Source organism: Cebus imitator, unplaced genomic scaffold (genome assembly GCF_001604975.1).
Source record: "Cebus imitator isolate Cc_AM_T3 unplaced genomic scaffold, Cebus_imitator-1.0 Scaffold423, whole genome shotgun sequence".
NCBI classification, from domain to species: domain Eukaryota; kingdom Metazoa; phylum Chordata; class Mammalia; order Primates; family Cebidae; genus Cebus; species Cebus imitator.
In genome coordinates, this window is record NW_016107738.1 from 1403230 (window position 1) to 1415359 (window position 12130).

A 12130-nucleotide genomic window follows, 5' to 3' on the forward strand; every position below is an offset into this window, starting at 1 on the left:
GAGGTTTTTCATCTTACTCTGCTGCTGATGTGTTGTTACTCAAATAATTTTGCCAAACAGGAAAACTCAAGGCTTCGTATATGATTTATGGGCTTCCCCGAGGAGCCAGTGCAAGGAAGCAGCTGCTCATGAGGTTAACACTAGGGAATTTCTGCTGACTTTTGCCCCCAGGATGTGCACCAGATACATGTACATAAATCTCTCTCTCTCTCTCTCTCTCTCTCTCTCTCTCTCTCACACACACACACACACACACACACACACACTTACTTTGCCATTAATATGGGATGGAAGATGTCATGTGGATTGATGACTGCCAGATGTCCAGTTAGGTTGTAACCATGAAGTAAAGTTGGGGCAACAGGAATGTAATTTTCCTCTGGTAGAACATGGGAAAGCTTTGCTGTTGTTAAGAGTTACTTTTTTTTTTAACTTAGTAGCAAGTAGTACCTCTGTGACTGCTCTGTCTATTGCTTAAGAGATCCTATTACAGCTGCAATTTAAAAATTTCCCTTACAATTAAAAAAAAAGTAGTTTTGAAGGATATAAATATTTAAATGAATACAAGGTTGGTGCCAAAGTATTTGTGACTTTTGCCATTTTTAATTGCAACCTACATTTGTACCAACTAGTAATTAGAAGGTGTACCTGTAATCTAAAATATGTAAGTAAATAAAAAGCTGTTATTTTTACATGCTTAGCAGCTGTGGTCATGATAAGATCAACTTCTGTACTATGCGGGGTTTTTTTTGTTTTTTGTTTTGAGACAGTCTCGCTCTGTTGCTTAGGCTAGAGTGCAGTGGCGTGATCTCAGCTCACTGCAACCTCCACCTCTTGGGTTCCAGTGATTCTTGTACCTCAGCCACCCTAGTAACTGCGATTATAGGTGCATGCCACCACACCTGGCTAATAGCTTGTATTTTTTAGTGGGACAGGGTCTCGCCATGTAGGCCAGACTGATCTCGACTCCTGGCCTCAAGTGATCCACCTGCCTTGGCCTCCCAAAGTCCTGGGACTACAGGTGTGAGCCACTGCCCACAACCTGCTATTTCTGATTATCTTAAATTATATATGAGCAGGCAATCAGGCATTTTAGGACATGAATATTTTTTGTGGATGTTAACTTAAATTGAGTAAGATGGAATTTGATTAGAAACTTTTTTTTGAAAATTTCTTAAAATTTAGTCTGTGATAAAATTTAATGTCTGTTCTATTTGACAGCAATAAGTTGTTCATTGTTTTACAAAAAAAATAAGATTTTTTCATGTTTATTTATGTTTTACTTCTCATGTAAAGAAAATCAAGGACAAAACATGCTTTTCATCTTAAAAGTAACTCATACCCTAATATAATTTTTTTATTTCTTATTTTAAAAATTGCTTTGAAATAACTGTTGAATATGTTCATTCACTGCTAGTAGCTTCCTTTTCTAGACAGCAGAATCATAAACATATTTACATCTTTTAGCCTGCAGTTAATTCTACTTCATAAAATTAACTTTCTTCCTAGGCCTATTTCTGTTTCTTTCTTGTCCATTTTTATTAGTAGCATTACCATTTTCCCAGTTATGAAGGCTTAAGGCTTTAGAGTCATTTTTGTCTATTTCTCTTTTACCTTCCACATTTAGGAAGTGGCTCATCCTATCATTTACTCTTAGTAACTTAATGTATCTCCTGCCACAGTTATAATTTGGGCCCTCATTACCAATTCCCTGGAAAATTACAAAAGCTTTCTGGTATGGCTGCCCTCTTATTTTCATTCCTTTTAAATCCAGGCTGCATAATCTTCCAGAATTGTCTTTCTAAAATACAGTTATCATCTTTTCCATCCTCAAAACCTTCAATAACCCCTGGAAAAAAAAACAAAAACCTTGAGTGGTTCTCTGTTTTCTACAGAACACAGTTCTACTCCATAGCATAACTTTTTTTCTTTTTTTAGACAGAGTCTCACTCTTGTCGCCCAGGCTGTAGTGCAGTGGTGGTGCGATCTCGGCTCACTGCAATCTCTGCCTCCTGAGTTCAAGCGATTCTTCTGCCTCAGCCTCATGAGTGTTTGAGATTACAAGCGTGTGCCACGTATTTTTAGTAAGACAGGGTTTCACCATGTTGGTCAGGCTGGTCTTAAACTCCTGACCTCAGGTGATCTGTTTGCATGACCTCCCAAAGTGCTGGGATTACAGACGTGAGCCACCATGCGTTGCCTGGTAGCATAACTTTTAAGACCCTTAATAATCTTGCATCAGCTTAATTTCTTTTTATTTCTCTCTTCGTCCCCCATGCTCTTGCACTTTTAACACTAGTTTTCTTAGTTTGTAGGTGCAGAACTTAGGGGCCCTTTCCTAGTTGTAATGGTCTAGATTATGTCTGCTGTGTCAATTAATGACTTGAGAAAGTGGACAGTGCTTGAAGTATTAGTACATTAGAGCCCATGATTTACTATTTACTCTTTCTGTATTTGAATTAGATGGAAGTAGTATAACAAAGAAAAGTTATATAATGATATTTGTGTGTGAAGAAGCCTTTAAACATGTTTTTCTACATATTTTAGAACTGAGACTTAGTGAACAATATTTCTTTCAACATTTCTTTAAGAAAAAATATAGTATAAAAAATAAAAGTACATTAAAAATGATTAATGACAGCTTCTTATGAATGAAGTTAAACTACTTGGAAATGACATGTCCTTTACATTTTTTCTGATGAGATTTGTCTAATCATTCCTTCATCTCTTGATAGTTTATAGATTTTATGTTTGTATGGACTGTTGAGCAAATTGTTCCATTTACTGAGATTGGTTTCCCTTTGTCTCAGAACACATTTTTGGGCCATCCGGTGTTTCTGTTAGTCAATGTGTGCTATAAAAGTGTGCACTAATTTTGATTATTCCATAATATAAGAAGAAATATGAAAAATGGTCACTTACATGGATTTTTTTTTAATCTCTGCCATTTTCACATTAAGCCAGGTTATTATTAGCACTAGCAGTTAACAAAAGAATCTATCTGCTGCTTAATTTTTAAAAATCAGTTATATGATTGAATTTTCCACTGTTTCATGGCTTTTCTTTCATAAAACCTAAAGTAATATATATTTCTCTTTTTTTTTTTTTTGCCTTGATACATTCATTTAACATTTATTTATGGAGTACCTAGTATGTGCCAAACACTGTTCTAGGCTCTGGGAAAGAATAATCATCAAAACTAGACATACATCCTATCCCCATGGAACTTACAGTCTAGTACAATTATAAAGAATCAGAAACTAAGATAAAAGTTAACCTAGAAACGTACAGGTTGCTGTGAGATTTGACCTGATTTGTTTTCTGACATCAGTGGATTTGCTTTTTGATGACCCTTTTGTTGCCTGATTATCATGCTGTGATAATTCACTTGTGTGACTCTCACACCTCACGGTGACATGTGTAAACTCCTTAAGGAAAAGAAAGTTTATTTTGTCTCTAGTGCCTAGTCCATTCTAGTATTCCAGTTATAAATATTTGTAGTGAAATAATAACTTAATTAACATGTGTGAATAAATTGTCAATTATTTGTTCAAAATAAATTTTCAGTTTTAAAAGACCATATTACAATATCCTAAGATACTACATAGTCAAATATTTTTAATTATTTGTTTTGGTTTTTTTTTTTCTTTCTTTTTTTAGGATTTGCAGGGTCATCAACAAATGCACAGCAAATTTCCAGTTTTGACTTCACATCCACAAAGACTTTATCAGAAAACTCAGTAGTAGTTGTTGGAAAAGGTATTTCAAAGTTATTTCACTCTTAATTATATGTATTCATCATAGATACGCAAAGCCTATCAATAAGGAATAGAAAAGAATGTAATTCAAGTGTTGAGTGGAGCTTCTTTTTAAAAATATATTACATTATCTTCATTAAAAGAATTAGAAGTGAATACTGAACCTTCACATTTCTATCTTCTAATGAAATTATAGTAAACTCATGTCATTAATTTTCAGAGAGATGTATTATGTGACAGCTGCAGTTTAGGTACCTAAAACTTAGAGAGTTTTAGGATCACTTAGATAATTTTAGCATAGTTAAATTCAAATAGCCCTTATTTATCAGCTTAATAATCAATATAAAGTAATAAAATTATCTCCCATACAAAATCTAGACAAGTGAAAATTAAACTCCTGTTATATATTTTAAGGGGGCTAAGGGACCTTGAACAAGTTAATTGCAAGTACCCTTTAAAGCTATTTTCTATTTTAATTGAAAACTAGAATGTGGTGATATACATTGAGTGTATGCATCTGATTTTTGTTCAGTATAATGAAATAGAATAAACATCTTAAAATCTTTCCTAACTTCTTTGCTTGATAGTCTTAAAATCCTCCTCAGATTGGCTGCAGCTTACTCTTGTAAACTTACTTTCTGTTATTCATTTGCCCAACCAAGCTCATTTATTTGCTCCACATAAATGCTTTATAAACTTTCAACTCTACATGTAAACGTCCCCATCTCAGGATTTCCCCTCTCCTTCTTTACTTTATACAGATCCCTCTCCTGTCTTCAAATCCCCAGCTCAAATCCTTGCTCCTTGAAACCGTCTTAAACACCCAGCTCTGCCAGGCACAGTGGCTTACTCCTGTAATCCCTGTACTTTTGGAGGCTTACGTGGGCAGATCTTGAGCTCAGGAGTTCAAGACCAGCCTGGACAACATGGCAAAACCCCACCTCTACCAAAAAAAACCCAAAAAATTAGGCAGACCTGGTACTGTGCATCTGTAGTCCTAGCTACTCGGGAGGCTGAGGTGGGAGAATTGCTTGAGCCTGGGATGTGGAGGTTGCAGTGAGGGGAGATTGTGCCATTGTGCTCCAGCCTGGGTGACAGAGCGAGACTGTCTCAAATAAAAATAGCTCACAAAAATGTTTTCTTTATGTGTGCCTACCACTTATAATATGCAGCTTTCACTTATTACGATGAACTGTGTTCTGGCACCTCTTATATTATTGCCCTGTTAGGGTATTTGTTTTTATATTTTATAATTATTTAGCATGTTTTTCTTACTGTGGTGTTTGATTCTTGAAGGCAAGAGCCTTGCCTTAAACTTTGTTATCTAGAGTATCATCATATAATTAGTTAATGACTATTTGGTGGTTGGTTGATTTCAGGCGTATTTGGAAGTTTAAGTTCAGCACCAGCAACCTGCAGCCAATCAATGATATCTTCTGTGGAAAATGGGGATGCATTTTCAATTAAACAAAGTATTGAACCACCATCAGGGATTTATGGAAGATCAGTCCAGCAACGTATTTCATCATATCTTGATGTTGAGAATGACAAAGATGTAAGATTATTTGCTAATTATTAGAATAAATTTAAGCTTACAATAGGTCATTGTTTTGTGTATATCAGATGTGGGGTGGTGAAAGTATTTTGATTAAAATTTTTTAAATCTTGGTACAATTGAAATTTTGAGCCTTGGCAATGTGTCAAAGCCCTGTCACTAGGAAAAATACCAAAATTAGTCAGGTGTGGTGGCGTGTGCCTGTGGTCCCAGCTACTTGGGAGGCTGAGGTAGGAGGATCAGTTGAGCTCAGATGGTCAAGGCTGCAGTGAGCTGTGATCGTGCCACTGTACTCCAGTCTGGGCAACACAGTGAAACTGTCTCAAGGGAAAAAAAAGAAATTTTAATCCTTAATCATTTAAATAATAGATTATTTGCCCTTCACACTTAATAAAGGCATTCTCATTCTGGGGATAAAGTATATAATATACTTTATACTCTCTGTATGCTTTATATTTTACTGTACTATATATACATATATATGTATGTATATATTTAGTTTTCTAGGATATACTCAAGTAGTGACAGACTAATATCCTCAGACACAGATAAGTTATCTGAGATGAAGATATTTTACATATCAAACTCCCTGAATATTTTCAGACTTTCAACTTTTTCATTCAGGTTAAAGTTTCTATTTCAAAATCTACTTATAACAAGATGAGACAAAAGAGAAAAGAAGAGAAAGAACTGTTCCACAGTAAAGATTGTGAAAAGAAGGAACAAAATTCCTGGGAACGAATGAAACATAAAGGAACTGAGAAAATGGCATCTGAAAGTAAGTGGAATTTATGTTTTGTCTTGTTTGTTTGTTTTTGAGATGGAGTCTCACTCTTGTCGCCCAGACTGGAGTGCAATGGTGTGATCTCGGCTCACTGCAACCTCCATTTCCTGGGTTCAAGTGATTCTCCTGCCTCAGCCTCCTGAGTAGCTGGGATTATGGGCATCTGCCACTACACTCAGCTAATTTTTGTGCTTTTAGTAAAGATGGGGTTTCACCATGTTCGCGAGGCTTGTCTCAAACTCCTGACCTCAAGTGATCCGCCCGCCTCAGCCTCTCAAATTGCTGGGATTACAGGCGTGAGCCACTGTGCCCTGCTGGTAATTTTTTTCCTACTAATAGTCTAAAACTGGTGAAATGAAGTTTCACTGAGGGTAATACATGACTAAGAATGAAATATCTTATATAACACTGAAATTTGCAAGACCCATAGCTTCTATTTTAATTATATGTAACTATTATAATAATATGCTTTCTCATAAAAAGAAAAATGATTGTGTTTCTCCATTCTAGACTTAATATTTTTGGAAATGAGTTGGGGCTATCAAAAAATGAAAGTTTTCTGAGAAAACATTGCCTTCAGCTCTCCATTGAAAGGGTCCACTTTAAAATGGCCACCATCTTTATTGTTTTCAGAGTCAGATAAGTCACTTATTTAGATGTAAAGGGTAAAGTCACAAATGCTTGTTAAACTGAAGAGACCACATGTGGTCCAGTGCATTTGTGCCAGAAAGAGTACTGAAGGAGGAGTCAATAGACATACCTGCTTCTTAAGTATCAGTTCTTTAATTAGCTTTGTGACCTGGAAGCAGGCTTGTTTTCTGCCCCTGTGAATGGCTTAATTATCTCAAAGGTCCAGATAATCTCAAGGATCTCTTCCATACTCCCTGGAAATAGTCCTGTTTTGCTAAGGAGTAGTATCCCATTTTATAGCAAAGACAACTGAGATGGTGAAACTGGTTTATGTTATATCATGATCCAAAAAAGTCATTGCATTTGTCATTTATTCAGTCTGTCCTTGAGTACCTAGTATGTTATATGCTTGGCCAAGAGTAGGCTCTAGGTTCCTGGTGTTGTTTTTTAAAATATTGAATACATGTTAGGTATAGTAGTAACTAGGAAAAATCAGAAGTTGAAATGAAAAATCGTGTGAACTATAATAAACATTAAGTATTATTGCTTATTTTGTTAAATATTAATTATAATTAAGAAAACTGCATGAAATACACTCAAGTTTATGTTGTATCTGAAGTCTAGATAGCAACAAAATAAGGAGTTTAGAAAAAAATACTCAATACAATAAACAGTATACTTCTCTTGAAGATAAAAATAAAAAAGATTTAACCTAAATTAATGTCTGAGGATTTTCCTAGCTTTTATTTCCATTATAATGCAACAAGCGTAGCAAACTATTTTCAAAGGTAATCATTGTTGAGAGTTGCCTGATGAGAGGTGTTAGCCTGTAAAATTGTGGCTAAAGATGTCCATAAAACCCATTAAATGTAGGTGTTTGTGAAATTTAACCCTCTTAGTAGTCTCAGATAATTCACTATTTGTTATTGTCATAACATTCAGTGAGAGAAAAACCCACAAGCTTCCTACCTAACTTAGCCAATAGGAAAAGTAGAACTAGAAATACAAATATTACAAATAGTAATATATCACAAATTTGGGGGCATTCATTCTTGATGGAGACATCAACTAATTTTGTGATTTCTGCCTATAATGTAGGCTTTAAGGATTAGGTTTCTGAGAAGTATAAGGAGAGTACTTTGAAGTCACTCTGATATTATTTGAAAATAAGAATATGCTCACACAGTTTTTTTGTTGATCAGCTCAAAGTATAGCTGTTCAGCTCTATGATTATGAACATATTAGCAGAAATAATTTTTAATAGCTAAATTCTTATTGGATATGTCTCCATTTAAGAAACTTTCTATCCATTAGATCATTGCTACTCAAAGTGTGTTTCATAGACTGTATGAACTATTTATTACTTATCTATGATAACATAAGCAAACAATATTTTGCTTCTAGAAATTATTTTAATAATTTGACAGTGCCATAACACTTTCATTGTACTTTATAGAAGTATCAATCTGCAACACAGTGGAAGTTTAAAAAAAACTTTATTTGAGCATCACTACTTTCAGTTGATATTCTATATACCTCCTTTTCCAAAATAGCATTCTTCTGGTGAAAACAAAACAAAGATAGGTGTCAATACTTGATATTGTTATAATCTCGAGGTTGAAAACTTGGTGTTTATCTGTATCTCTTTCTAGTGAGTTATTGTTTCATGAGAGTGGGAATGGATTAGATATATTAAGGGAATTCTTAAAACTTCCACATTGGTTTCTTCATCTGTAATGTAGGAATACTAATTATTACATAGAGTTGTTGAATGAATTAAATTAGGTAGTATAAATGAAGCACTTAGCACAATACTAGGGAAGATAATAAATGATAATAGTGTTATTTTTTAATATGCTATTATTTTAGGATTGGGATATTCCAAAGCTGGAGGATTCTGTTTACACATGTCAGTATTATATGTGAAGCCTAATGAGGGTACACCTGAACCATTAAAAAAAAAAGTGAAAGGGGTCTCTTATATTCTTTAATTCATATATCATCTTTCTCATATAACAAAATCTGATACTGATTTATCACTGTAGTAATTCAAAGCATCATACTTAATTAACTTTGTACATTTTTTTGTTACATATGTGATAAATTTTTTGAAAGTGAGATTTTTATATTTGTGATTTCCTGTAACATTTTATCACAGATAACCTGGTTAATAAATAATTTTTCATGATAGTTACTTTATAGTGACTAATATTTCCTTTTTAAAAATATTTCTTGGCGTGGCATGGTGGCTCACACCTGTAATCCCAGCACTTTGGGAGGCCAAGGCAGGAAGATCACAAGGTCAGGAGTTTGAGACCAGCCTGGCCAACATGGGGAAACCCTGTCTCTACTAGAAATACAAAAATTAGCCAGGTGTGGTGGCAGGCACCTGTAATCCCACTACTTGGAAGGCTGAGGCAGGAGAATTGCTTGAACTCGGGAGGCAGAGTTTGCAGTAAGCCTAGACTGCGCCATTGCACTCCAGCCTAGGCAACAGAGCAAGACTCCATCTCAAAAAAAAAAAACATGTCTTAATATGGAAAAAGAGCCATTAAATCTTTACCTGCTTATAAAAGCCCATTCTATTTGACTCTTTTCTTTATCATACCTCCACTGCATGTGTCTCGAATTATACAGTGCTCTCAAGGGCATTATCCTGAGCATTGAGAATGATTTGTTTCTCCAACTTCTAGTGCAGTGCCTTACATCTGGAAAATGCTTGGTCAATGTCTTATTATAGAGGAAACATCATTCTTACAGTACACATGATCTTAGAATTTATAATAGGCCACTAATTCCATATCAATAGAGAAAATCAACTAGAATTTTACATACAGATCCATGAAACTTCATCTTCAATTCTCAGTTATAAAACAGGTATGTATCCATATTTTTACAAAATGGGATCATACTACTTCTTTTGCTTTTAGCTATTAAAATAAAACTAGACTTTTTTATGACTCATGACTGAAACTACTTACATATTTACATTAAATATAATTTGTTAATAATTTTGTATATAAAAGTAAAGTTTTCAATAGTTTTGGTTTCTGGGTACTGTAATTTTCTCAAGACTAAACTAATAGTACTAGTTTAGCTATAGTCAGAATAATGTTTGTATCCTTTGTATAAAGAGAATTTGCTGGGTGTAGTGGCTCTCACCTGTAATCCCAGTACTTTGGGAGGCTGAAAAGGATGGATTGCTTGAGGTCAGGAGTTCCAGACCAGCCTGACCAACATGGTAAAACCCCCATCTCTACTAAAAATACAAATATTAGCTGGGCATGGTGGTGCATGCCTGTAGTCCCAGCTACTTAGGGGACTGAGGAGGAGAATAGCTTGAACCTGGGAGGTGGAGGTTGTAGTGAGCCAAGATTGCACCACTGCACTCTAGCCTGGGCGACAGAGTGAGACTCCATCTCAAAAAGATGAAAATTTAAAAAAAGGATTCTCTTATAGTTTATTTAATATATTTTGTTTTAGGCGAAACATCTACTAGAGCCATTTTGCAGTATAAAGAAAGGATGCCTTCTGTCACTCATAGTCCAGAAATAATGGATTTATCAGAACTACGGCCATTCTGTAAACCAGAAATAGCACTGACAGAAGCCCTGAGGCTTTTAGCTGATGAAGACTGGTAAGCTCGCCATCCTTAACTTAAAACTGAGCAGGGTTCAAAAGCTTTCTGTAAATATTTAATTAAAAATCTTGAAACACATTTTCTATTAAAATAATCTTAGTAACAATTATTTAGTTCTTAGGCAGGAGAGTCTTTTCAGCTTATTAATGTAGCAGAACTCTGACCTTAATAGTACTGTATTACAAGTTATATTATAACTTATATGCCATAAGCATATAATTTAGCTTTATTATGGATTATGTAAAACTCTTTGATATTAGGATACAAATTTCACCATTTCTCGAAGTATTTCTCTGTGAAATATAATTTTTAATAGTCCTGGAAATACTTATCTGCTCTTATTGCAGTTATAGCAGCCACCCAGCCCCCCAGCCAACTCAAGGGAGACAAAAAGACAGTGGCAGTGTGCATCCCATGTGTTTCAGCAGGAGCATCCACTTACTGCCTTTGTTTCATTTTCTACCTTGTTCCTTCAATATCTCTCATTGTTCCTATCTTATACCTCCTCATCAGTTTTGCCTCTCTACTAGAGCATATTCATCAACTTTAAAATGTGCCATAATATCTCCTATTCTTTAAAAATCTCCAGGCCAGGTGTGGTGGTTCACACCTGTAATCCCAGCACTTGGGGAGGCCGAGGCAGCGGCGGATCACAAGGTCAGGAGTTCAAGACCAGCCTGGCCAACATAGTAAAAACCTGTCTCTACTAAAAATACCAAAAAAAATTAGTTGAGCGTGGTGGCATGCACCTGTAGTTTCAGCTACTTGGGAGGCTGAGGCAGGAGAATCAATTGAACCTGGGAAGTGGAGGTTTCAGTGAGCTGTGATCGTGCCTTTGCACTCCAGCCTGGGTGACACAGCGAGACTCTGTCTCAAAAACAACAACAAAAAAACCTCACTACACTGCACATCTTCTTCCTATTTCGTCCCCCACCTACCCTTTTTTAACTAAGAGTCCTTAAAAGAGCTGACTTGTTGTCTCTACTTTTTTACCTCATGCTCTCTTCTCAACCTTCTTTAATTGGCTTTCAGCCGTCTCCACCAGGACCACCACTTCACTAAAAATGAAAAAGTGACCATTTCCCTAAAAAAACAGTGGTCATTTATTAGTCCTCATCTTACTTCACCTTTCAGTAACATTTGACATCTTAAATTTAACATATCCAGAAAACATTTAAGGATCAAATCCAGAAAAGAAATCCTGAACTTCTACTTCCTGTCAACATGGATTAACAGATACTGTATTTGCCCTCATACATGAAAGATCTAACAAAATTATACAAAATATATTAAACAATAGTTTTCAAGGACCAGGCATGGTCGCTCATGCCTGTAATTCCAGCACTTTGGGAGGCCAGATCACTTGAGATCAGGAGTTTGAGACCAGCCTGGCCAACATGGTAAAACCTTGTCTCTACTAAAAAATACATAAAATCAGCTGGGCATGGTGGTGCATGCCTGTAGTACCAGCCACTTGGGAGGCTGAGGCATGAGAATCGCTTGAACCTGGGAGGCAGAGGTTGCAGTAAGCCAAGACTGTGTCATTGCACTCCAGCCTGGATGACAGAGTGAGATTCCATCTCAAAAAAAAAAAAAAATAGTTTTCAAGATATTGTTCACCAGGCTATAGACAGATTTTGATCTCTGAAAGACAGGAAATAAACCAGGTGAGCCCTACAATTACCCAGCTTGCTTTGTGGAGAGAGTTTCCAGGTTACAGCTAAAGGAGGGAAAAACAGGTAGATATCAGCAGAGATGGACAT

General features: G+C 35.6%; 1 protein-coding gene across 2 annotated transcripts in view; it reads left to right on the forward strand.

Annotated features, from left to right (window-relative positions):
- The window catches only part of TOGARAM1 (TOG array regulator of axonemal microtubules 1), a 106987-nt gene that overhangs the window by 46151 nt on the left and 48706 nt on the right, over window positions 1–12130 (forward strand). For both annotated transcript variants that reach the window (XM_017509820.2, XM_017509821.2), the window contains exons 7-10: window positions 3661–3759; window positions 5138–5313; window positions 5938–6091; window positions 10211–10364. In XM_017509820.2, coding sequence (XP_017365309.1) covers window positions 3661–3759; window positions 5138–5313; window positions 5938–6091; window positions 10211–10364 — 583 coding nt within the window. The remainder of the gene's footprint in view (window positions 1–3660; window positions 3760–5137; window positions 5314–5937; window positions 6092–10210; window positions 10365–12130) is intronic.